Raw genomic sequence first — 27,887 nt, 5'->3', positions numbered from 1 at the left:
GAACAATACACTAGTTTGTACATACATCCTCCAAGGTTGTCCTTAGCAAACTTGTTGGGAGATGAAACCCTCCGCATGCCTTTACTAAACTAGTCTAATTTGCTGTAAATTTCTTCTGGCATAGTTCATGTTTCCCCTCCAGTGGATTCGACAATCCAAACATCTAATAGGCAATTCATCTCAAGAAACAAAGGCGTAGCTATTGCAAGCTTGGCTGTACGAAGTACACCCAAAGAGTCTCCAACCATAGTGAGGGTAGGTACTCTCCTCCTTGGACCAGTCTGAAATGACTGGAAGTACTTGCTACAGATTGTACTCCTCGATATAGGCCTTTTAATCTCCAGTCCGAAAGGAGTCTTTTTAATGACCCTCCCCTGTAGTGGTCAGATAGGTGGACCATAACTGGGGCCCTTGCAGTTCCTGAAGCATGGGAGGCGTGTGAGAGATTCACTGTGATCAACCTGTGTGAAGGACGATGTGTATCATTGGGGACACTGCAGAGCTGCGCAAACTGGTGGTTTCTCTTAAAGTTATCATTTGTCCATGCTGGACAGAACGAAGTGCATGCCCCTCTGGTTTACTGTTTCCTTCTTCTGGTCTAGTTATTTAATAAGCTGGGCAGCACGAGGAAGGAGTGATGGGAGGTGGAAAGAGGGGCACTATCCCGTCCCTTCCACTGTAATAAATGTTTCCTTAAGAACAGCCTTCCTCTTATAGGGAATTGTACATTTGCTCCAATAAACAACACTATCTTATCCAGTTACCACTGGTCTGTTCTGAGACTACCTGCCAACACAAGGGCAAAGCCAAAGATGCAGGTCCTGATAAAATAAGTAAATATTTCAAACTCTGAACAAATCACACATTTGGTTGGCTGAGGAGACAGTCTATAACCTAAAAGTGGGATACATATTGCCCCTCTCCACTCCTCTGAACTTTATACTGAATTTGGGCTTTAGGAAGATACTGCTGTACACAAGACATTTGCTAGGAATACAACATTTGCAGGAGGCTGCTCTCAAGACTGGGAAAAGCCCCAGAGTTTGGTAGAACGCTTGCACCTGTTACTCACCAGAAGAGTAGCCGAACTGGAATAGCAAACTAGACTCCCACCCCCCTGCCAAGATCTGCACAAGGTGCAGCTGACTCTCAAACTGCACGATTGTCCCCTCCAGGAGTCAAAGTCACTAAACGATAGACTATTTGTTATAGTCACAGAAGCAACTTAAGTTACCATATGAACTGTGTCCGACTAAACAGACTATCAAGTCTTCCAGTACACTTACTAAATTCGTGACTACTCATTAAGGTTAGCTCCATAGAATCATAATTTACTTCAGTGGGACTATTGTTTTATATGAATGGGAGTGTTTGGGAACAAGTTTATATTTTTTAAACTGCTTTTGCCCTAAAAACTCTGCAGCTGGGGTATGAAGTTCGCACATACAGCCACAAACTGGATTACTATTGTCTCGCCCTGCTTTTCCACTATATGTAAATCAACTATGTACTAAAATATATTTCATATATATGTTTTTTAAAAACTATCACTTTTAATAAATACATGCATGAAGTGGTAGCATACTTATTTGCAATAAGCAGATTTTCCATTGAAATGGCCACAACATTTCCCACTGGGGTGGTTTTACTGATAGAACTATACGGTGCATGTTTGGAAATTGAGTTTCTGCAACCATTTGTCATTTGCACATCACCAAGATAAATATTCTGATTTGTTTTGCTCCTATTTAATCTTTGTTTGCCTCACACTTCTGAATTACAAAAGAAAACATTTTCTTTTGCAATTCCGGATAGATCTTGAAATACTTGTATTATTTTTTTACAAGTTACTTAAGTGTGTTAGAAAACAAAACCTGACATCTTACAGCCTATTGTTTCACAAGGATTGTCAGACAGTTCACTTGACAAAACCCCAAAACCTCCAACTGTAATAAATAATTTTCTAGGAAAAGATAAGAAATAATTAGTAAACAGAAACTGACATCTGTCCTTGAACAGACAGCAAATGTGTTGAGATAACGATTTAAAGGCGTATTTCCTGCTCATCACTTTCTGAATGAACAGAACACCTACATGTTCCTTCCAGCTTAAGTTCACTCGCCAGTGTGGACAAAAATGTGCGAAAAATAGCTTGGCCTGAAAATCTAACTTGATATAGCGAGTGAGCAGGTAGATTTTTCGAGGCCTGATTATATACTTAAGTTTGTAGAAGCTTCCCTTATTTTTGGGGTTCCTATTGCTTGTGTGTTATTTCAAAGGCAGTGAGTTTTCTTTTATTTTTGGTGCTTGAGGTTTGCATAAAAAAAAAATGGTGTCATTTACCAACTCATAACATCCAACATGCATCAATTTTTAAGAAAAACATTTCAGGCTATTTTATCAACAAACATATACAATCTACACTTAACCCGTTGGCTTCCTCCGCGATTTCGCGGCAGTGCGGACGTTTAAAAAAACGGGCAGGGCCGCGCCTGCCATTGGCCGACGGCAGCACCAGCGAGGTAGCGCTGCCGTCGGCCAATGGCAGCATGGAAGGGGTTAATATACACACATTACTGTAAAACAAAAATTTCACAAATGCAAGACTGTTAGACCTGTCTGGATTTTTTGCGCAGTCCCTCCTCATTATTCTTTATTTTGTCCCCTTTTTGCCCCTCATATCCTTACTATTTTTCTGTCTACTATTTTTTATAGGTGTTGGTCAAGGGGATAGGTGTTCTTTCTTCCCCCCATAATCTTTTACCTCAGGCCCAGAGGCCTGTTCTGACAGGAAAGTTGGAACCACACAAAATGGTGGCTTCCAACTGCCCCAACTGTCGCACCCAGAACTTGGCCATAGCTTAACATAGGGCATTCCAGAACCTTCTGGTCCATGCTGGACCATTGAAGGGCAGCCTATAAAAGGCGGAATGCTGGACAGCCATTTTGTCTGTCAGTGAGGAGCAGCTAGAGTGAAGGTTGAGGTCCAGTAGGGGTAGGATTCTGAAGGGTGGTTCCCTCTACAAGAGTAGCCCCCTATCAAGGCTTTTCCCCCTCCTAGGTCCTGTTGTCCTAGCCAAGTTAGCCCATCCTGCTGATCCTGGATAGATAGGTGAAGGGGTTAACTTTAGTAGCCTTGGGAGCTGTGAAGAACCCTGCCTTGGGAGCTGACCTGAGAGTTCCCCTGTGTCCCTAATCTGTCCAGTAAGGAGGGATAGGGGTCTAGTGCTCAGGAAGAGCTCTGTGGACTTGTTCTAAAAGAGCCTCCCCATTTGTATCCCCCCCTCCTCGTCATAGTGAAGAAGAGAAGGTCTTCCATTGGACTAATACCAGATTTGCATATCCCCAAACTGATCCGTGACGTGTAGCAAGCTTCCTCACCTGTCGGGTCTGAGAGAGAGCTGAGGAACCTGAATCCTGCTTGCCACCGATAGCGGGACCCCTGGGGCACTAGACGCGCTATGTGGCAGCGCCCCCGCAGGCTCCACTGAGCCCGAGAAGCCTTGCGAGGCTTCCCTTTGTGAACGGGACCCCGGGGGCGCCTACCGCGCTGTGGAGAAGTTGTCAACAGTGACCTAGTTCTGAGAGAAGTGGAAGCGCTATCGCGCATGCCCGCCAGATACTGATCCCTGGAAGGAGGGGCACCAAGAGGAAGCAGGCCCGTGAGCAGCGCGTCCCTTCTGGGAGCAGGCGCAGTGAGTGGGAGACACCAGCGTGAGCGCTTTCCGCGCATGACGGCGGGAGTAGCAGTCCCCGCCGGTCAACGCTGAGGAGGCGCGACGGCTTTTCCAAACTGCCGAGAAATCCGCCCTCTCCCTCCCGCTCGAGCGCCACACTGAGGAGCTGGCCCGAGCAGGGAGAGAGTGTGAAGAGGCTCGGTAGGGGCCGGGGGGGGGGGGCACAAAGTGTTATCAGCCCTGGTTTTCCTCCCCTCTAGAGCCACGTTGAGGAGCTGGCTCGAGGGTGGGGAAGTGAACGCGGAGGAGCCTTCTGAGGTGTGAGAGCCTCGCCTGCCTTAGTTCCCCGACCCCCCCCCTACTAAGCCTGATTCAGGACGAGTCCAGCCAGAACACCAACAAGTAAGGAGGAGAATTACAGGGGAAAGCGGCGCTAACCTCTCCAGTGAAGTGCTTAAGGCACTGGTAGTTTTCCTTTCTAGATAACAAAGGCTGGGGAGCAGTATAAAGGAACTTAATGGTTAAATGAAGGTTTAAGCCATACAAAGCTTGCGGTTTCAGAACTAAACCTTGAGATAAGTTGAAAATCCTGGAAATAGAACTATTGTGCACATGACTTTTAAATGTATTGAAAGAAACTGTTAATGTGGATTCTTAATGCCAGTGACTCTGCTAAAAAGAATACTATTACTTTTATAACATCTGCTTTTGCTGATATTGAATGATAGTTTTCTCTCCCAACACTCTAGCGGATTGTTCTTCACTTGATTTATTGTAAGGTACTGAACTGTAAATTCTAAACGTATGAAAGAACAGAGTATATTATTTTTATAAAGCAGTACTTATTTTTCCACATTTTTGGTGTAGCGTTATTTTTGTGTGATATTGCGTGGTTTTACTTTTGGGTGGTCTGCAACCTTAGCACTGTGCCTCTGAAATGTTTGTCTTGCCCTAGGCCAGGCTACCCCAGGTTCTAACATTTGGTGCCTAGCGGTGGGATGACTGACTTGGTTGCAGCTACTCACTAGTAATTCAACGCAATACACTAACCTACACCAGGAGTTTTCTCCCTGCTGCCCTTCTAATTTAAATTTTGTTTTTTCTAAATTTATTTCTGGTGGTGGGTGGAGGTTGACCCCAGGACACTTTTGGTTTCCTCCTGTGTGAAAAGCTTATACTCTAGTAAAAATGGAGATAAATGTGGAAGAGCTGGATAACTATACTGTGACCCAACTAAAGGACTGGTGTCAGCAGCAAAATGTGTTTTTTAAAAAGGGTGCCAGGAAAGGCGAGCTGCTGACAAGCATACGGGCATGGGTGGAGGCTCATTCCGGGGAGGTACCAGAATCAGAGGGGAGTGACAGGGACACTGTCATTGAGACTGCAATGCTGTACCAAGCGGGAGGGGGGAATCTACTGACAGGTCCCAGGACACCTCCCAGGGTAGGCAGCAGTGTCTCGGAGAGGGGTTTGACCGAAGCCGAGCTAGAAGATAGGAGGGAGGAGAGGAGGATGAAGTTAGAACTAGCCAGAATGGATATGGAAAGGGAGGACAAGAGGTTAGCTCATGAGAGAACCATTAAAGAGATGGACTTACAAGCTCTCAACCGTAGGTCTTCCAATCCAGACAATGGTGGCAGCGAAAAGAAAGTGGACACCAGGGAATCCAGACCCTATTTACCTAAAGATGACATCGCTAGTTACACCCCAGGTGATGACATTGCCAAATGGTTGGCCGCCTACGAAGTTTCTTTAAGGGCTCACGGGATCTTAGAAACTCACTGGGGAGGTGGGCTGCATAAATACAGGCCACCTGCTGGCAGAGACACCTTGTTGGCTCTGGAGCAGGATGAGCAAACCCACTACCCTGCCATGAAGGTGGCACTGGTGAAAAAGTTTGGACTTACCCCTGAAAGGTACAGACAAAAATTCAGGGGAAGTCACAAAATGAGTACCCAGAATTGGGTAGACTTTTTAGACTACGCCAAGAAAGCTTTGGAGGGTTGGGTCAAGGGCAGCGAGGTAAAAGACTATGAGGGGCTGTACAATCTATTTTTGAAAGAACACCTCGAGAAATGTTTTCCCGAGTTGCGCCAACACCTGGTGGACAGCAAGCTGACCGATCCCCGGAAGCTTGCAGAGGAGGCGGACACTTGGGCAAGTACCCGGGTGTCCTCCAAGGGGACTGGAGGGGATTCACAAAAAGCCGGACAGGGCGCCCCCCAGAAGAAAGAGGGAGGAGATAAAAAGAAGGAGTTCTCCAAAGGTCCCCAAAATAATTTCCAAGGTAAGGGAGCAGGTTTCACCCCTAGGGCAAACCCGCCCAGAAACCCTAATCCTGGCCAAAGCCAGCAGCCAAGGGTTCTCCACTGTTTTGAATGCGGTGGTGTTGGACATTATAAGGGAGATGTCAGATGCCCAAAAAGACCACCCCCTCCCACCGGAGGAAAGTCACCGGGAGTAGCTAGTATAGCGCTCGGGGAGGAGTTGCCCTTAGATAAGGGGGGTGAGTGGGCGGGTGTCACCTTAGTGTCCCTGGGAGAGCGGGAGATGGTGCCAAAGATCCAGGTGCCCCCAAATACTACTAAGTATGGGCAATGGGTTACCATCAATGGCCAAAGAGGGGAGGCTCTGAGAGATACAGGAGCCAGTATGACTATGGTGAGAAGTCAACTGGTGTCTCCAGAGCAGGTTGTTCCTAATGTACTCCACCCCGCCGCGATGGCTGACGGCAGAATGGGCCACTATCCAGTGGCTGAGGTTCCCTTTGAGTGGGAAGGGGTTGCAGGTTCACTTCGAGTTGCCGTAAGCCCTGCCGTGCCAGTTGATTGTCTGTTGGGGAATGACATGGAGCACAACACTTGGAGAGAGGTGGAATACCGGACGCATTCTGCGATGCTGGGTACACCTGACTGGGCCTGTGTAAGCACACGGTCTGAGACTGCCCGGAGAGGGAGTTCGCCTGGGTTGGAGCCTGGAACAATGGCCCAACCCGCTGCCAAAAAGGGTCAGAAACGGAGACAGGGACAGCCTGCTCCGGCTTCCACGCCCCATGTGACAGATCGGCCACCTGCGGTGGTAGGCCAGGAGTCCGTGGAGGGGGGAGTAGACTCTCTGGAGGACTTACCCATCCCTGCGGAATGGCACGTGGAGGGAGGTCCTACCAGAGAAGAATTCTGTAAGGGGCAGAGGGAGTGCCCTACCCTTGAGGGACTGAGGCGTCAGGCAGCAGGTGATGCTACGGGACACCACCATATTTACTGGGAGGATGGCCTCCTCTACAGTGAACCCAAGGTACCTCTACCTGGCTCATCAAGGGCCTTGGTGGTCCCGCAGCAATACCGAGCCTTTCTGCTGGAATTGGCTCATGCGATACCACTGGCAGGACACTTAGGCCAGGACAAGACCTTTGCACGGCTTGTCCTCCACTTTTACTGGCCTCAGATGAAAGTGGCGTCCAACACATACTGTAGGACATGTGTATCCTGCCAGGCCAGTGGGAAAACAGGGGTGAAGCTAAAGGCTCCTCTGGAACCACTTCCTGTCGTTAGCACCCCCTTTGAAAGGGTGGGCATCGACATTGTAGGGCCATTGGATCCACCAACAACAGCTGGTCACAGGTTCATCCTGGTTCTGGTGGATCATGCCACACGGTACCCAGAGGCCATCCCTCTGAGGACTGTTACTGCACCTGTGGTAGCTAGGGCCCTGATGGGAATCTTTACTAGGGTAGGATTCCCGAAGGAGGTTGTGTCTGACAGGGGGACTAACTTCCTGTCCGCTTACATGCGGACCATGTGGAAGGAGTGTGGGGTGACCTACCGGTTCACCACTCCTTATCACCCCCAGTCCAATGGACTGGTTGAGAGGTTTAATAAGACCCTGAAGGGCATGATAAGAAGTCTGCCAGAGAGCTTACGGAGGAAGTGGGACGTCCTCCTACCTTGCTTGCTGTTCTCCTACAGAGAGGTGCCGCAGAAAGGAGTGGGCTTCAGCCCGTTCGAGTTGTTGTATGGGCACCCTGTGCGTGGGCCTCTCAGCCTGGTGAAGGATGGATGGGAGAATTCCCCCAGAAAGCCTCCCCAGGATGTGGTGAGCTACATGTTGGCCTTCAGAAGCCAGATGGCCAAGTTGTGGAAGCAGGCTGCTGACAACTTGGGGGCCAGTCAGGCAGTCATGAAGGAATGGTATGACCAAAATGCTCACCCGGTGGAGTTGGAGCCTGGCCAGAAAGTCTGGGTGATGGAACCTGGAGAGCTAAGTGCCCTTCAGGATCGTTGGACAGGCCCATTTGAGGTGTTGGAGAAAAAGGGTAAGGCCACTTACTTGGTGGAGCTTAAGACCCCGCGGCAGCCCCTACGGGTGCTGCATGCCAATCGCCTCAAACCCCACCATGAGAGGCCAGAGGTCATCCTGATGTTGGTGACTGATGGTGCTGAGGAAGCAGAAAGCGAGCCTCTCCCAGACCTCTTTTCATGTCAAGAGAAGGATAGGTCGGTGGAGGGAGTGATTCTCTCCCCGTCTCTCACTCCTGAGCAACGAGAGGATTGCCGACAGGTATTGGGGCAGTACTCTTCACTGTTTTCCCTTGTCCCGGGAAGAACCCACCTGTGTACCCATGATGTGGACACAGGAGACGGCCCCCCAGTGAAGTCCAAGACCTATAGGCTGTCGGACAAGGTGAAGGCTAGCATCCATGGTGAAGCTGCCAAGATGTTGGAGCTAGGAGTGATAGAACCGTCCAGCAGCCCTTGGTCCAGTCCGGTGGTGCTAGTCCCAAAAGCCGCCCCACCGGGCACCACACCAGAACTGAGGTTCTGTGTGGATTACCGAGGACTGAACTCAGTTACCAAAACTGATGCTCATCCCATCCCCAGGGCGGATGAGTTAATTGACCGGCTAGGAGCTGCCCAATACCTAAGTACATTTGACCTTACTTCAGGGTACTGGCAGATCTCCTTGACAGATGGAGCAAGGGAAAGGTCAGCCTTCTCCACGCCTGAGGGACACTTCCAGTTCTGTGTGATGCCCTTTGGGCTCAAGAACGCCCCTGCCACATTTCAGCGACTGGTGAACCAGGTCCTCTCTGGAATGGAGGGTTTCTCGGCTGCTTACCTGGATGACATTGCTGTCTTCAGTAGCAGTTGGGAGGACCACTTGCAACATTTGCAAGCAGTTCTCCAGGCGCTGAAACAAGCTGGATTGACCATCAAAGCCAGCAAATGCCAGATTGGGCAGGGGTCGGTTGTGTACCTTGGACACTTGGTGGGTAGGGGGTCAGTGCAGCCCCTGCAGGCGAAGATTGAGGCAATCATGGCCTGGGAACCCCCCCCAAGACACAGACTGAGGTCCGAGCTTTCCTGGGCCTCACAGGTTACTACCGTCGCTTTGTGAAGGGGTATGGCACTATTGTAGCGCCCCTCACAGAGCTCACCTCTAGGAAACAACCTCGACGGGTAGTTTGGACAAAGGCTTGTCAGCAAGCCTTTGAAAAGTTGAAGCAGGCAATGTGTGAAGCACCGGTCCTGAAGGCTCCCGATTTCTCCAAGGAGTTCATTGTTCAAACAGATGCATCCGAACATGGCATTGGGGCAGTGTTATCGCAACTAAATGAAGAGGGCTTGGATCAGCCTGTAGTCTTCTTATCCAGGAGACTGCTTCCCCGGGAACAGAAGTGGAGTGCAATTGAGAGGGAAGCTTTTGCGGTGGTGTGGGCTCTGAAGAAGCTGCGGCCATACCTCTTTGGCTCGCACTTCCTGGTTCAGACTGACCACCGCCCCCTTCGTTGGCTGATGCAAATGAAGGGGGAAAATCCCAAGCTGTTGAGGTGGTCCATCTCCCTACAGGGAATGGACTTCCGGGTGGAACATCGGCCTGGAGTGGACCACGCCAATGCAGACGGTCTCTCCAGGTATTTCCGCCTTAGTGAAGAGGACTCCCAAGGGGTTGGGTAGTTCTCCCCACTTTCAGCTGGGGGGGACGCGTGTTAGACCTGTCTGGATTTTTTGCGCAGTCCCTCCTCATTATTCTTTATTTTGTCCCCTTTTTGCCCCTCATATCCTTACTATTTTTCTGTCTACTATTTTTTATAGGTGTTGGTCAAGGGGATAGGTGTTCTTTCTTCCCCCCATAATCTTTTACCTCAGGCCCAGAGGCCTGTTCTGACAGGAAAGTTGGAACCACACAAAATGGTGGCTTCCAACTGCCCCAACTGTCGCACCCAGAACTTGGCCATAGCTTAACATGGGGCATTCCAGAACCTTCTGGTCCATGCTGGACCATTGAAGGGCAGCCTATAAAAGGCGGAATGCTGGACAGCCATTTTGTCTGTCAGTGAGGAGCAGCTAGAGTGAAGGTTGAGGTCCAGTAGGGGTAGGATTCTGAAGGGTGGTTCCCTCTACAAGAGTAGCCCCCTATCAAGGCTTTTCCCCCTCCTAGGTCCTGTTGTCCTAGCCAAGTTAGCCCATCCTGCTGATCCTGGATAGATAGGTGAAGGGGTTAACTTTAGTAGCCTTGGGAGCTGTGAAGAACCCTGCCTTGGGAGCTGACCTGAGAGTTCCCCTGTGTCCCTAATCTGTCCAGTAAGGAGGGATAGGGGGTCTAGTGCTGAGGAAGAGCTCTGTGGACTTGTTCTAAAAGAGCCTCCCCATTTGTATCCCCCCCTCCTCGTCATAGTGAAGAAGAGAAGGTCTTCCATTGGACTAATACCAGATTTGCATATCCCCAAACTGATCCATGACGTGTAGCAAGCTTCCTCACCTGTCGGGTCTGAGAGAGAGCTGAGGAACCTGAATCCTGCTTGCCACCGATAGCGGGACCCCTGGGGCACTAGACGCGCTATGTGGCAGCGCCCCCGCAGGCTCCACTGAGCCCGAGAAGCCTTGCGAGGCTTCCCTTTGTGAACGGGACCCCGGGGGCGCCTACCGCGCTGTGGAGAAGTTGTCAACAGTGACCTAGTTCTGAGAGAAGTGGAAGCGCTATCGCGCATGCCCGCCAGATACTGATCCCCGGAAGGAGGGGCACCAAGAGGAAGCAGGCCCGTGAGCAGCGCGTCCCTTCTGGGAGCAGGCGCAGTGAGTGGGAGACACCAGCGTGAGCGCTTTCCGCGCATGACGGCGGGAGTAGCAGTCCCCGCCGGTCAACACTGAGGAGGCGCGCCGGCTTTTCCAAACTGCCGAGAAATCCGCCCTCTCCCTCCCGCTCGAGCGCCACACTGAGGAGCTGGCCCGAGCAGGGAGAGAGTGTGAAGAGGCCCGGTAGGGGCACAAAGTGTTATCAGCCCTGGTTTTCCTCCCCTCTAGAGCCACGTTGAGGAGCTGGCTCGAGGGTGGGGAAGTGAACGCAGAGGAGCCTTCTGAGGTGTGAGAGCCTCGCCTGCCTTAGTTCCCCGACCCCCCCCCTACTAAGCCTGATTCAGGACGAGTCCAGCCAGAACACCAACAAGTAAGGAGGAGAATTACAGGGGGAAGCGGCGCTAACCTCTCCAGTGAAGTGCTTAAGGCACTGGTAGTTTTCCTTTCTAGATAACAAAGGCTGGGGAGCAGTATAAAGGAACTTAATGGTTAAATGAAGGTTTAAGCCATACAAAGCTTGCTGTTTCAGAACTAAACCTTGAGATAAGTTGAAAATCCTGGAAATAGAACTATTGTGCACATGACTTTTAAATGTATTGAAAGAAACTGTTAATGTGGATTCTTAATGCCAGTGACTCTGCTAAAAAGAATACTATTACTTTTATAACATCTGCTTTTGCTGATATTGAATGATAGTTTTCTCTCCCAAAACTCTAGCGGATTGTTCTTCACTTGATTTATTGTAAGGTACTGAACTGTAAATTCTAAACGTATGAAAGAACAGAGTATATTATTTTTATAAAGCAGTACTTATTTTTCCACATTTTTGGTGTAGCGTTATTTTTGTGTGATATTGCGTGGTTTTACTTTTGGGTGGTCTGCAACCTTAGCACTGTGCCTCTGAAATGTTTGTCTTGCCCTAGGCCAGGCTACCCCAGATTCTAACAAAGACCTATTGGCTTTTTATCCTAGTAACCTACAACATAGCATATTGGCAGGCGGGGTGGCTTCAGGGGAGTCTACACATTCATCATCACATTCCCACAAGACTCTTTGCACAAAAAGGCTTTGATGTTGTGGACTGCGGTCTTGCCTATGACCTCTTCTCCATGCCTTCTCCGCCAGAAGCTGTGCTCTCAGCTTTCCATCGGAGTAGAGAGCCAGCACCACACTAGCAGGCTTTATGAGTGCCCTGCCAGCAAAGCCTGGCATTCCCTGTAATGTCACAGCCGAGGGAAACAACTTTTGTTTCCCAGTGCTGATATAGCAGTGAAAAATCTGCTTTGGAATCCAGTATTCACGCTACTGGCTGCCAATGGACCCCATACCCAACATGGTATTTAAACAAGGGGTACTGAGTGACATCAAATAGACAACAAGAGTGGAGCTTCAGTTGTCTGTGATGTCAATCAGAACGCCAAGGTAAAAAACCTCTTTTTAGGTCTCGCCAATGCGCTTGCGCATTGCTCCGGCAAGATTATAATAAGGGGAAAAGAACAGTCTACCAAAACGGCGGATTAGACAGTTCATGTGATCTATGCGCGCGCACAAACCAGCCACGTCACACACCACCATTTGTCTGTGCCTCGCATCAGACTTCAAAGGCTGCCGCTCCCCCCCCCAATCAGACTTCAAAGGCTGCCGCTCCCCCCCCCAATCAGACTTCAAAGGCATGCACTCCCGCTCCCCCCTCCGCCAGCAATGCCGAGCGCTTGTCTCCGCCTGCTCTCCTGTGTGCTTGCATCTTCCTTCCTTGGCCCTGGGTGTTTTCCGTGTTCTCCCATTCAGTGCCTTCTCGACCCCGTACTTTATTGCTGTCCAAGCCCCAGCCCTCGCTGCCTCTATCATTATACACTCTCCCTGTGTTTTCCTGTTTCCCCTTGCTTTTTCCCGGCTCCATCATTCTGTGCTTTGAAACTGAACGCGCTTTGTAGCACTCAACCCTGCGTGTTCTTAGCTTCAATCTCTGTGCTGCTGCACCACATCATCACTCAGGGGCACCACCACATCATAACTCAGGGGCACCACCACATCATCACTCAGGGGCACCACCACATCATCACTCAGCCCAACAGCACTGTCCTTGCTTGCTACCAATAAGCATTGCCATAACCAATAGGACTCGCATTAGGAAAGTGTAAGCTATTGGCTTTGTGAATAACAATGCTATTAATTTATATATTTTCAAAGCCAACACATTAAAAAAAAATTGTCATTTACAATACCAATAGCTCACACTTTCCTAATGCGAGACCTGCATTGCAAATGTTTGTTTCTAGTGTTACCCATGTATAATATTGTGTCATGTATGGTCTACCGAATCATCTGCCCCTGCTTTCAACTGAATGCCAGGGCAGAGGAGTAATTGAGCAACCATACATTAAATAGCCAAACTTTTTATTTATTTTTTTATTTTAAACGTTGCCTCGTGCCACCCAACCCACCACATCTGAGCCTTTATACCCCCTCTCCTCTCAATGCTGACCACAGACAACGCTGCTCGGTTTAGCTCTCCTACAGCCAGGTTAGCTTTGACTAAAATTCCTTTCGTTCCCCGCTGTTGCGGCATCCTAGCAGCGAATACCCAGATTCATAATCTGGTATTCACGCTAGTGGGTTCCAGTGAGGGCTATACATAATAATGCGCTGCACTGCGCTTGTCAACTATGGTTGTACATACCTTATTTTGAAACAGCTCGTTGTACGCTGGAATTAATTGGTCCTTCTTTGCAGTCTTGGCAACACTTTTTATATTCCCCAGTAACTTATGTTCTGCAAGAAACTAAATAAAAAGGCGAAGGAAATCAGTTTGAACGCTTGTTACAGCTGAAGAACTATGCTAGCATTTAAAGCAAATAATTTCAGTACAGCAACGTTTGCAAAATAACACAGACTTCAAGAAAAAGGTCTGCTTCATGAACTCATTGCTTCGAGACTCTTCCATTAAGTATGTACGCACTATAAAAGACATTCTCCATGACCAAACTAAAAGTAGGGAGACTTGCATAGAATAAGACTTAGCTGATCCCCTCCAGACACTGCCTCAAAAATAGTTAAAGCATTTGCAATGTCTACTTTAAGTGAGATTCTTCCTGCAGGATAGCAGTTTTAGCATTGTACGCAGAGGTAGGAGACCCAACGCCATTAAACGGAACCCTTCTTTACTTGTGCATCACTATGTGATGCTAAGTAAACATAGGCTTGAGTTGCAGGAGCTGACTGACTACAGATAAGACCAAGAAACATTTCTGGACGATGCACAAGCCCCCATGGTACCGGAAATCCGTCACTTAGTGACGAAATAATATAAAGGAGTCTGGGTTGCATTTTTATCCCAGCGGGTGTAATGTCTGGCTTATTGACAATATCCTAATTGTAACCGTCTTATTTTACCCATCTGTAATTAAAGACATTCCTTCTAGAAGAGCTATGATTATCAGAGATTCAACCCCATTACCACCCTATAGGCGTCGCTATTCTCAGAGAGTGTCCTTAACGGGAGTAACTTGCTTATCAATGTGGAACACAACAGTATCTACGACACCAGTGATAAATGACAGTGTTCTCCACTAACGGTTCCCAGTTACTACTGTTGCATCTGACAAAAAGAAGATCCTTCAAGTTCAAGCAGGTTATTATGTTACTGTTATCAGCAAAACAATTCAATCAGTTACAAGTCTCGTTTAAATTTGCTTTCTTCCCCTTTTCTTTGAATTTTCCTTCTGTTTGACATCAATTGTCATGTCCAGTGTAACAGACTGCTACACCTACAGAACATGGCCATTAATTATGCACAGCTGCATTTTGCCTACGAGTAGAATATATGATGATACAACGAATTCCGTTGCAACGCATGCCTTTACCACGCATGCGTTACAACGGAATTCGTTTAACACGCATAAACATTTCCTCGACTATTAGCGTGGTGACGTCATACGTCGTTAAGAGAAAACGGCATTTTTTCCCGATTTCTCTTAAACGACTATGATGCCGACGTGACTTATGGTGAGTTGTTTTATTAGGGGGGGGAGACCCCCCCAAGCCCCCCCCCCTTTTTTTTTACCTTTACCACATATGCCTTTACTACAAACATCGTAGTAAAGGCATGCGTGGTAAAGGCATTAGTGGTAACCACGCATGCGTTGTACTGCATGCGTGGTTAAAGATTTCGTGGAAACGGCTTCGTTGTTAAAGCCGTTTCCCACTCTAGTGAGGACTTGGGATGCCATTTGATGTGCTCCATAAGTTGCACATTCGAATTGGACTATATACATTCAGCATCCTAAACAGAATATATGATGATACAACGAATTCCGTTGCAACGCATGCCTTTACCACGGAATTCGTTTAACACGCATAAACATTTCCTCGACTATTAGCGTGGTGACGTCATTAAGAGAAAACGGCATTTTTTCCCCGATTTCTCTTAAACGACTATGATGCCGACGTGACTTATGGTGAGTTGTTTTATTAGGGGGGGGAGACCCCCCCAAGCCCCCCCCCTTTTTATTTTTTACCTTTACCACATAATGTCCCTCCAACTAAAGTTCATTTTTTAAGAACATCTATTTTTTTTAAAACAAATATGAACTTCCATGTACTTAACTAACTCTTCTTTAACAAAGTTATATTGTTTTTAAATGATATACCTTGCCTCTAAGCAAAAAGGCGAATGGAAATCTGGTCACTGTCAGACCACACTCTACTCAACCTCTATGTCCACTGCACACGACCCTGCATAGCGAGGACAGGACCCTGCCCCTACGCCCAGCAACCCAGCTGAGCATGGTCTTTAGGTACTATCTGTTCTTCTGGGATCCCTGTATTCTCCCTTGGGTCTGGGGGCGCCGTTTATTTATCCTTTATATGCCATACTTTTCCGATTTGGGATAACTGTTCGTAGCTCCCTTCAGCACAAATTCAGACAGGCTGGGCCAATCAGTTAGCCTTGACCTACACATCCACACAACTGATAATGGATAAAATACCATCCTCTGCTAAACAGATTTATTTTTTCCCCAAAAATCCGACACCCTCTCCTCTGGAAGAGTGAACGATCAGTCATGGTATCATTATCTTTAACTCCTTGAAGCCCACAGACGACACATTCCGAAATGTAGACATCTCAAAAATCTACTGAACAAGTTGGAACCAAACAAAAAGTCATGCCGAAGCAAAATTCTATCTTCAAGCCAATTTAAGAATAATTACGTTCTGCACACACGGCCTTTTTTATGCAGGGAGGAGGATGGTAGAGCCCCACAGGCCCAGCCGGCTCCCCTTGCAAGAAATGGCTATTTTATTTTTAGGCGGGAGACCCGGTGCCCACCCAGGTCACCCGAAATGCTGGCCACTTTTGGTCCCTGAGCCACCAGGGAGGGAGGCTCAGTTTGTAAATGAGTCTCGGTCCCCTGCAGCCCCAGCTGGCTCCCTGGCAATGAACATACTGGTGAGAGCCGGCACCTTTCCTACCGACCTAGTGGGAGCAGCATTTTGACTGGCATTGTATACCTGCACTCTCCTGGGCAGAGAACTAACATCCCTGGGGTGGGTTTATCCAACTTGGCTCATGGAGAAGGGCCCCAGGCACACTTCACTGGCCTACATTTGAAAATCGCCACGGAGGGTGGAATCCACAGGGCCTCATCATGGCTCGGGGAGGGAGGCCTGGGGCAAGAAAGCGACTCAGGGGGTCACATGTCCCCATCCTCCAATAAATCCAATGCACTGGCCCCCTGGGCCCTAGTCCGCCGATATCTACCTACACACACACACACAATATCCAGTGGCAGTCACCACTGGGTAGTTCTAGTTAGGACCACACTTCCATTGTATATTTTTTGGTTTGTTTATAACGTTGGTGCAGATGGACATCTTCACAAAGCTTTCTTTATTACAAATAAATGTCTCATCCACCTCAGTTCCTTCCTGCAAAGTTTCAGGGTGATCCATTAAGCAGGGGAAAGGAAAAGGAGGGTCCCAAAAGGCAATTTACCCATGCAATTTTTTATAGGAGAATTAGATACTGGTAGTAAAAAAAACGACTGAACGGAACTAGACTAAATTTGGCATAAAGCTAGATTTCGGCCCAGAAAGCATACTTTGTGATTTTGTGTCTATCTGTTCAGTAGTTTTGGAGAAAGTAAGGTTAAAAATGTATGTATATTTCATGCCGCAGGGGATCTGCAGAGCCTCCAGATCTAGAGCCAAGATCTGATTGGCTGCCACCACATCAACAAAGATGTAAAAACTTCTTTTTTTTCTTTTGTTGATTGGGAAGCAGATCCAGAGGATTAAAAAAAATAAACTGGTTATCATCCCAGTAGGGGGAGGGTGACCAAGTCTTCTTGAGGCACTCAGAACCCCACCTCCTAGAGCTGAATTATTAATGTATACAGGAGGGGGCACCTTTCTTTCTAGATGAGTAAACCTCTGTGCTTAGCTATCTATTAGGTGGGATAACTCCACCCAGAGTGGCTTCTGCATTTTGAGGCGGTTTGTTAGATTCTATTCACAAAGCTTCTCTTCCCTCACTCTACTCTCTCTGCATCTTTTGTACCCCCAACACTTTGAAGCAGCTTCATGGTTGCTCGAAAGCATTTTACAAGAATCAACTTTATTTTAGTTTCTGCTGTTTCTTCTATGTAGTTTTATATAACACAAGTTGGTCTAAAGGCATTAGAGCGCTTACAACAGGACCAGATTAGTTACACATTTTCGAAGGCATAGGGAAGATTAGGATTTGCCCACGATCACATACTGTTTAACAAATCAAAAGACAATTCTTATCTTGTCTCTGTAAAAGTGTTACGATGGGAGATTTATGCATAACAAAAGTTGGGATCCTGGTTGTATCAATTTTTTTTTTACATTAAAGTCTGTATTTAGCCATTTTTTTAAACTAATTTCATCTGTATTTATCCAAATTGAGTTTGGGTTATGTGAAAAAAAAATGAAGCTAGAACGGAGTATATTTCTACATGTATTTAACCGACTTAAAGTGCACTTATGCCTGCCTGGACAGATTTCAGTGATATAAACACTTTGATGTTAAAATATGCACCTATTATAAAACAGCCAAATTTTATATCAAAGCTGTGTAGATCTACTTCTGTTTAAGGCACTTTACTAAAATTCCTTTATTTTAACCCCTTACCCGTCAATCCGCACAGCTGGAGTGTATTTATAATCATTTAAAAATCAACTCAATTTCTGTTTTTATCCGCATTTAAAATTAAATAAACACAGGAAATTAAATGTTTTTCTGTCTGTGCTGATATGTAAAAATTGAAAACAGGGAGCCTGATGCCACCTCTTTGCTGAACGAGGGAATACCGCCACATCCCTAAACTATGCCAGAATTATCGCACTCCCCAACCATCGAGAGCCTCACACTTAATGCCCCTATATCACTGGAAGAGGATGGTGGGTTAGGGCCAGAGTTACAGACTTTGAAACATAAATTCGAGTCCTGGCGTTGGCTCAACATCCTGTGATGCTGTGTATATCACTTAATCTGCCCGTCTAAAAACATTAATCTGAAAATGATATATATAACTGGTGCTCTGGTAAAAAGCTCGAGTCCTATTGGGGCGAGTTCACGTTATGTAAAACTTCAACAAAAAAAACATAAATAAAATAATTCAGCCTCCCGCTCTTTTTTCCTTCCTAATGCTGCCACGTGAGAGACGACTTTACCTCTAGACTCCCTACAGGAGTCCAAACTTCCTATCATACACTGACTGTCACGCGCCACACGGCGACGACGTTCTTGTACTCCCACGAGGCGAGTATAATTTTACCCCTAGACTTGGCTCGCTCCTGGGGTCCAGTCATACAGGCCAAGCAAGGCTCGTGCGCTACACAACGGAGCCGTCTTCCCAATTCGCTCAGCCCCCCGCCATGGAACTACCGATTCTGAGCCGTGATCCTGCAGGAACTTAATGATGTCCTTCTTGGGCAGGTCGTCATTTTTCAGCTGCTCCTCGCTCCACTCCCGCTGCGGTTCGGTTGCTGCCATCTTGCTTCGCTTTCAAAGATAGAAGACGGACAACAAGAGTGAAATAAATAGAGTCCCTCCCTAGATTCGTTGTGATTATGGAGGCGGACTCTTGGTTCTGTGATACAGCTATATATATTTGTATTTTACTTGTACTAAACCTACTCACAAGGATTGAATATTGCTACAATATTTTACGCATACTCCAATATTTAAGTTATTGCATGCTATTGTAGAAGCCGTTATCTACTTAATATTAGTAACTTTTTAAAATTAAATTGTATATTATCGGTTTGTGTGAAATAGTCACTTTCAATCCATAGCATATTACATGATTTTGACTTTTTTTAACCGGGTTTCCTAGGGATTACGAATTATTTATATTAAATTGCACATAAAATATCCCGCTTCAAAATGGCTAATCTTTGAGTGGAAAATCGGCAGTTGTCTTTACTTTGTGCTCCTAGCACGTGTTTACGGCAGCTTCGACTAACTTTTGACAAGCACGATTACTTTGCAAGTGTTGCAGTTTCTGATTAATCGTCGTGTATCACTGTTTTAGTTTTTGGGCGTGAGACAATACCTCCTTGGCATATATAAGAAGCATTTGCAATGCAATAGGTCTCGCATTTGCGAGAGTTTAAGCTATTGGCACTGTAAAGGACAATGCCTTTTATTATCCTTTTTGATAATTAGCACATAAATAAAATACATTGTCATTTACCTTGCCAATAGCTCAAGCTCTTGTAAATGCAAGATTCCTTTCCAAGAAGCAGCCGCCATTGTCCGCTGCTTGAAAAGTGAAAGCCCACATGCAGGGCCGGACTGACTGGCGTTTTGGAATTCAGCCGAGCTGGCGACTGAGTTCACTGCGGTGGGGGCTGATTTATTTCATGGAGACCTGCGTGTACTACGAATTAATTAAAGCAAAACAAAATTTGTTCAGTACACACGCAGGTCCTTATCAACTAAATCAGCCCCCAGCTCAGCAGCAGCCTGTTCGCTAGTCCAGCCCTGCCCACATGACCTGCTGAATGTTGCATGTCCTACCTGCAGTAGGAGAAACACGTTGAATTAAAATATGCTTAGAGGCTAAACAAGCATTTGCAATTTAATAGGTCTTGCATTTTCAAAATGTTGACCTATTGGTATTGTAAATGACAATACCTATTATTATTGCAGTTTTTTTAAAACATAAATAAAAGGCATTGTCGTTTACAATGCCAATAGCTCAAAATCTCGGAAATGCAAGATCTATTGCATTGCAAATGCTTTTTAAAGTGAAAGCGTGCATGGTGCGCTGCAAATGAAGAAGCAGCAGCCATTGTCCTGCTAGTGCTGTGTGGGGGCAACCACTACTGAAATGAAAGTGCGCATAGCACACTCTATATACAAGAAGCACCCGCGAGTGCTGTGTAGGGGGCAGCAACTATTAAAGTGAAAGCGCGCTCCATATACAAGAAGCGGCTGCCATCAGGGCCGGACTGGCCATAGCGGGCACTGGGCAATCCCCCGGTGCGCCGCACGGGTGGGGGCCGGGTTTGGGCCCCTAAGGGTCGTTTTTGTTAAAGGGCCGTTTTTGCAGCATAGCTGCAAATTCGGCCCTGTACCAAAATCTGCCGAAAACCGGCCCCGGCAAAGAGCTCGGCGGCACCTCCAACCCCCCCGAGTGGGGAGGGGGGCCAGCCGAGCACTTTGCCAGGGCCGGTTGTGGTTCCCAGCCCGGCCCTGGCTGCCATTGTCCCACGAGTGCTGTATGGGCACGCTGCAAATATAAGAATTGGCCCCCATTTCCCTGCATTATTCATTACAGAAAATAGTGCTCACCGACTTATAAAGCAGACCGTGTAACAACAAAAGTAAAAAGTTCAGTTGTGATGGGAGATTACAAATGCAGACAAGTCAGTACTAAGGAAGGACTACTAAGCCTGTTCACGAATAAAAAGCAACAATTTTGCAAGACAGTAACAGGAGCCAACTGAAAAGGAGGGAGGGGAAATGGGGGGAGCTTCTATGCCATACCTCAATATAGCATGCCTCGCAGAGCCGCGTATGTGCTGCCCAGGGTTGCAGTAATAGGATATACGGTGTAACAACAGAAAGAGGGACTAACAGGCCTATTAACGAATCAGAAGCCAGCATTTACGAAGGACAGTGACACAAGCCAATGACAAATATGGATGGAGAGTGGGCGGGGCTTCAAGTCCATACAATGTGCCTTGTAGAGCAGCACATGTACTGCCCAGGCTCGACCTAAACAGAGAGATTGACAGAGGACTTTGGTTCAAACCCTCTTTACCCATTGCTTGTCTCAGTTGTCCTGCGGACCACGATTTGGGTCTTTCCAGGCGTTTAATGGGTGTTTACATTGTCAACCAAAATAGTCTCTCACTAGGGTTACCAATCTGGCGCAGGAAATCTGTTTGTCGGTAGCAGGTAACTTGCTGTCTTTAAAGGCTTTTTATCTGCTGGATCTTTCCAGGCGTTTCATGGATGTTTACATTATTAACCAAAATACTCTCTCACTAGGGTTACCATTCTGGCACAGGAAATCTGTTTGTGGGTAGAAGATAACTTGCTGTCTTTAAAGGCTCTTCATCTGCTGGGGAAAGAGAATTGGACCATTCCTCCAATGCGCTCTCGTAGAAGGCGCTTTTCTTCTTTTTGAAACAATGATTTGAATAACTGGGCATATATAGAATTCTGTTCGAGTGTGTTTATGTACTCTTCTTGTGTCAATGTTGTTTGTTGTCCATTGTTCATTTGTCTTGGCAATGTGTTATGTCTTTTGTCATGTTTTATTAATTAACCTCGCACAATATTTTTATTGTTCATTGTAATGTTGGTGGGGCTCCTCAACATTTGATATGTTAAGTATTTATTCTTCAGAGTTTATTGTTGTATATTTTATATATGAATTGTATTTGCATTCCATAAAAGAAAACATGATTTATAAATATGATATATTTTTTAATAAAAATTGAACACCATTGGTCTGTTGGACAATTGCAATTTTACCATGGACATAATGCCTTATATTAAATAATTGGATTTGGAGAAGTGCTCTTTGTTATATATCTCTCTTAGAAGGGGTCATTGACACAGAGTGTATTACAGAAATTAGTGAAGAGGTTTGGGATATCGAAGATAGACCTTGTGGCACCTAGGAGAAAGCTCTGCTCCCTTGTTTTTGCACAATTATGCCCTGCCTAGAAGCATGATGGATGTGATGTAATTCAAGTAGCCCAGGGTCCTGATTTATGTTTTTACGTCCATCCACATGATTCCGGAAGTGTTACAGAAGGTCAGGGACGACAAAACCTTTATTCTGCTGGGAGTTCTAGGCTGGAAAAGGCATCCTTGGTTTTCTCCGCTATTACAGCTGTCACACCAACCTAACTGGGTGATTCCAATAAAGCTTTACCCCTGAGAGGATCCCAGCTCCCTCAGAGGGTATTATATTGTCTACACCTGGGGGCACGGCTATTGATCAGTTGAATTTGCTAACAAGAGGTTGTTCCTCACAGGTAGCAAAAATGATTCAGCAGTCTAGACAACCATCTACTTTGAAATCCTACTCATGTCACTGGGTTCATTTCATAGGTGATTTGGTTTAACAGTATAATCCATAAATGTTCTAGATTTTTGAAATAATTTGGTTTTTTGCTCGGGTTAGTAACATCTACTCTTCATGTTACTAAAAAGATCAATAATTCACTGCCCAACTCTACCCTGGGATTTACCGTTGAAATTACAAGATTTACAGGAGACCCCGTTACAACCCCTAGATAAAGTAGAATTTACATTTTGACTTCTAACGTGGTATTTTTTGGTAACTATTTCTTCAACTAGAAGGATTGGGGAATTGGGTGCATTGTTTAATTTGGAACCGTTATTGAAAGTTTTTCCAAACAGAATTGTCCCACTCCCCAGGCCTCAGGTTGTGCCTAAGTTTCTTTTAGAATTTTGTTTTAACAAAGATTTATCTTATTTTATTTTATTAATTTGTAAAGCGCCCAACTCACCCCCAAAGGGCCACGCTATGGAGGTGCAGCAGTCAAGGTAGATTAGAAGCGGGTATTTTTACAAAAGCTCGGTTTTAAGGAGCTTTCGACATAAAAGGTATTCTGGGCATTTCCGGAGATTATTTGGAAGCTGATTCCAGTAAGAGGGGGCTAGGTGGAAAAAGGCTTTCTCACCCAAGCGAGATTTCTTAAAACGTGGAACAAGGAGCAGGGATTTTGCTCCTGAGCGAAGTGGTCTTGTTATAGTCCATATAGGTACTATAATATATTCCCTAAATTACTCTTATAACGGTTTACAGGGACTGATCTTTTACCTAGATAGACAGTGCATTCAGAACACAGGTTTTCCCTAGTTCGAAATCTCATACATTATGCATGAGGATTCTTGAAAGCACAGCAGGACTACCATCTCCTGTATAATATCTATGTATAAAGTTCATGCCCAACGTCATCCTTAATCTTACAGCGAGGTAGGACCCCTGGGGAGACCTATGGGTATATATACATCACATCTTGCTAAGATAGCCAGAAGAGATCAGGACTTCCCGGCCGACATGCTGACCAGAGACACTGAGGTTCCTGCATGCAGACTCGAGACAGGGACGGGGTCCCACAGTCTCTCACTTCAGGTAATGGGGTTGACTTTATCCTAGAGGGATTCTTGGCTTAACACCTACAAACATGCTAGGTACACTTAGGTGCATCTAGTTAACGTGACATCGTAGGAGTACACATCTTTTAATTATCATGTGTTTTATGTACTTGTATGTATTTTATGTACTTATATGGATTTATGAATACTGTAAGATGATAGAGCTTTACCATCCGTTTACTTTCATTGTGCTTCTAATACAATATATCTGCTACTGTCTAGCGGTTGTTGCAGCTCATCTGTTTTACACCAGAATAACAACTGTTCAATAAATACTTAAAGGAAACGCCCAGCCTGTTTATCTCTCTAAGACAGGCTAAGTGAGCACGAGTTACTGAGCGAAAAGTAGTATATTGTCTCCATGGTCCTGAGGGATCAGGGTTGTCATCTTCGATAGTTGCCAAGAACTATTCTCTCTTTGGTAAGAGGAGTTTCTAGTGGCACTGTGAGCTAGCTGGTAAAAAAGGCCAACATCCCTGGTGGGGGTGTTCCGAATCAGTCTGACACCAATCCTACAGTGTATGCTGTCCAAACACGCAGATTCTGTATAGGTCTAATAGGAACTACATAACAGTCTGAGTGGCTGGTATTGAGTACATATTTCTGTTGGATAAGCAGGGCCTCTACCGTTTAGTGCTTTGTGCACAATACAACATATCTTGACTCTAACCCGCTTGCGTATTGGAAGCCAGTGTAGACATTGCAATAGCGGAAGAGAGGCTGTTCTGGTAGGAGAGTTCAAAACAAGACGAGCTGTGGTGTTTTAAACTACCTGAAGTCTATTTGAAGACGACTCACTAGCTAAAATCAAAAGGGCATTACAGTAGTCCAGGCGGCTTATCACCAGTGCTTGGATGAGTGTTTTGTGTACGGTAAGGGGGACAAAAGGAAATACTCTATGTAGGAGGTTTAACATATGGAAACATGAGCCCACGGGGGTTGTAACTTGCTCTGTCATTATAAGTTTCGGGTCTAGACGTATGCCTAGGTTCTTGACCACAGTCTTTGACACCGGGACGGCGCCTAATTTGGGTGGCCACCACTCTGGGGACCAGAGTAAGGGGGCATCTCCGAACAACATGATCTCCGTTTTCCCAGCATTTAGCTGTAGGAAGTTATTCCTCATCCAGGTAGCAATAACAGTCATGCCTTCAGAGAAAGCAGTCTGAGTGTTGTTGGAGTTTTTATCAAATGACAGATGTGATTTTATCCGATGTTTGTCCCTCTCCCATCTTTTGTAGGATGGTACTTCTATAAACCTTGGATGTAAAACTGACTCAGATGATTTGTCTTGTACAGAATCTTTAGGAAAGTTGATGCTTTGTGACTTTTGGAATAGCTGGGCAGGGATAAAAACCTTCCATTTCTACTCTATCTAGATGAATTAAGCAGATAATAATTTTAGCCAATGAGATTCAAGGAAAGATGTTGCTGGACCAGGTGGAAGGATGCGCAACAAGAGGGATTGCTACCTCCCCTGTGTCTATAAAGGATGCATCTGGGTTAGACATTAGCATTGCAGCTACCTGTTCCACCACCCACACACATTTGTGAAGCATCATAGATATTTTTACTGCATATGGTGAGTCTGTTTTGAGTTTAGTAATGAATGACTGAAGCATATGTGTCACATACTGCGGTTTTTTCCTTTTATAGAACTTAAATAATTCCAATAAATTAATAGTACTTATCAATTATGTAGTAAAAGTCTTTTATTAAGCCAATAATTTGCTTGGTTATCAAGTCATGCAGCAAAGACTTTGGCGAGGAAGGTGAAGCACCTTCACTCCGCATCCGTGAGTCCACATGCTGTCACAACGCGGTCGTTACAACGACCGCGTTGTGACAACGCATACCATTACTCCGCAAGTCGTTACAACCACTTGCGGAGGGGGGGGGAGAACATGTTGGCTTTAAAATCCAACACCTTCCCTAAAGTCCGCACAGACTGGAGTTGGAGTAGTAAATTTTACTATTCAAACATCCAGCGCACCCCCTCCGCAAGTCGTTGTAACGACTTGCGGAGTAATGGTATGCATTGTCAAAAGGCGGTCGTTGTTACGACCAAGTTGTGACAGCATGCAGATTCATTACATGCGGAGTGAAGAGGCATATTTGGAGAGAAAGAAGGAAGAGGAGCTACAGTACACGCTTCTTACCAGTAATCTTCATTACTCATTGTCACAGTCAAGGTTTCCCATCCCTCCCATCCTGATGAGATCTCAGCTTCAGTTAATCTATTTAACTAGGTATTACCAGAAGTGAGGTGGGCTGACTTCCTTTTTATGCAAATCACGTGACAGATAAGCAAGTCAGCCATGTTAAATGGATGGCAAATAAGAGTTTGTTTGGCTTTGTTATTTTTCTGTCCACAGGTGAATTTGCTCATGCCATAATGACAGTGACAGGAAGACCTGGAGCCACAGTAATGAAGATTACCAGTAAGTAACCAATGCATTAAACACAAACCATAACTTTGCTGCTACATAAAACACAATAGAGACATCAAATATTTCTAAAGCTGAGAGTGTTGATGTGTAGGTTGTACATCAGAGGCAGAATGGCCTGTATGGGAAATCCCTGATAATGACCTAGGAGGGTGTACATACCATGTACACTCCTCCCAAAGCGCACTACTCGTCAAAGCACATTTCAGCCTTTTATCCTTGAAATGTAGGTACTGAACAAGACAGAGTCAGACAGATGTCTGCGAGCTCTCTTTTAAATGTTGATGGTGTGGTCACATTTCAAGCTTAACCTGACAAATGATAAACTGTACTCTGGCTCTACTGGCTCTTCAGGGATTTGAAAATTGAATGCGTTCAACCTGCACTCCAAGTTGCTTAACAATTTGCAAAACTATAACTAATGTGTTCAGTTGTATGCTGCTTTGAGCCAGGACCTGCTCGTGTCCAAGTGAACAATGACCTAAGAATCTATATACACCATGTACACTCTTCAAAGTGCACTACTCGTCGACCGCTAGGTTTCCAACAATCAATACATAAATATATACTGTGCTATATCATAATTCTTGACCAAAATTAATTACAGATAAACAACCACAAATACTTATAAATTATTTTCAATAAATCACTCTAACTACCGACATAACCTACTTTTTAAAGTATCTAAGCGTGCCTTTCCCATATGCGTTCTCGGTTGTTTTTGGCATGCAATGATTACCGTAACTGTTGTCTCAGGTTAAAGTTGATCAGTGACGTATACATGCATAAAGAAGTGTGAAGACAGACTTACGGTGGACAATGGGATTGTATAAATATCTATATGTTATTTCACAGTTCCCCTGACGAAGGGTTATGAAAACCCGAAATGCATTGGGAAACCACGGAAGCAAGGCAACAAAGCTTTTGATACTTTTGAAATATAGACATTATTAATACAACAATGTAATGCAACATTGTTCTTTATCTACCTTTTGGCAACACAACATAAACAGAGTAATTTATTGAAAAGAATTTATAAGTATTTGTGGTTGTTTATCTGTAATTAATTTTGGTCAAGAGTTGTGTTATTGCACAGTAAATATTTGTATTAATTGTTGGAACCCTAGCGGTCGACGAGTAGTGCACTTTGAAGAGTGTACATGGTGTATATAGATTCTTAGGTCATTGTTCACTTGGACACGAGCAGGTCCTGGCTCAAAGCAGCATACAACTGAACACATTAGTTATAGTTTTGCAAATTGTTAAGCAACTTGGAGTGCAGGTTGAACTCATTCAATTTTCAAATCCCTGATAAGCCAGTAGAGCCAGAATACAGTTTGTCATTTGTCAGGTTAAGCTTGAAATGTGACCACACCATCAACATTTAAAAGAGAGCTCGCAGACATCTGTCTGACTCTGAATTGTTTAGTACCTACATTTCAAGGATAAAAGCCTGAAATTTGCTTTGACTTGCGCCAGCACTACCAGCATTTCATAGCAAACAGCTTGCCCTAACTCTCTCTTCCACAGCTCTAGCAGCCTCTCACAGACACCAACCATATGTGGCTCAATACCCCTTGATCTGCCATCCTCGTTCCAGTCCTTACAGCACAAGGTGTGCCTCATTTGTCAGGGATTTGATGCCTTATGGAGGGATGGAAAACTTCTGGTCTTGACTGTTCAGGTCTACCACAGGTAAGGGTGTCCCCTTCCAGCAGCCATGTTGTTGCAGACGCAGGAAACGTACAAGCAGCAAAGTGCCCTCCAGAAGGAATCCCGAAGGAAGAAAAAACCTGAGGGCAGAAAACCTCCATAATATAGTGGAAATTCAGAGCAAGAAGAACTGGACGAAGAGTCAGGGAGTTCTGGGAAGTTAGGAGGACTGGGAGAATGGTAGGACTTCAGGAAGGAGGCTGGTAATGTTGTAGAATGATCACCAGTAGCAGAAGCGATGAACACTAGGGCAAGAAGCACAAAGCGTTGTGACACAAAGTATATTCTAGACAGACTTCCT

At 45.6% G+C, this 27,887-nt stretch overlaps 1 protein-coding gene across 1 annotated transcript in view; it reads right to left on the bottom strand.

Moving 5' to 3' along the window:
• The window catches only part of FKBP3 (FKBP prolyl isomerase 3), a 56,620-nt gene extending 37,802 nt beyond the window's left edge, over positions 1–18,818 (bottom strand). The window contains exons 1-2 of the mRNA XM_078659676.1: positions 18,663–18,818; positions 13,431–13,532 (exon numbers count right to left, since the gene is read on the bottom strand). Of these exons, the coding sequence (XP_078515802.1) occupies positions 13,431–13,532; positions 18,663–18,770 (210 nt within the window). The 5' untranslated portion in view covers positions 18,771–18,818. The remainder of the gene's footprint in view (positions 1–13,430; positions 13,533–18,662) is intronic.
• Positions 18,819–27,887: the final 9,069 nt, after the last annotated feature.

Source organism: Lissotriton helveticus, chromosome 9, assembly GCF_964261635.1.
Source record: "Lissotriton helveticus chromosome 9, aLisHel1.1, whole genome shotgun sequence".
Taxonomy (NCBI): Eukaryota; Metazoa; Chordata; class Amphibia; order Caudata; family Salamandridae; genus Lissotriton; species Lissotriton helveticus.
The sequence above is the reverse complement of the archived record's forward strand: the minus strand, read 5'-3'. Positions and strand labels throughout refer to the sequence as shown.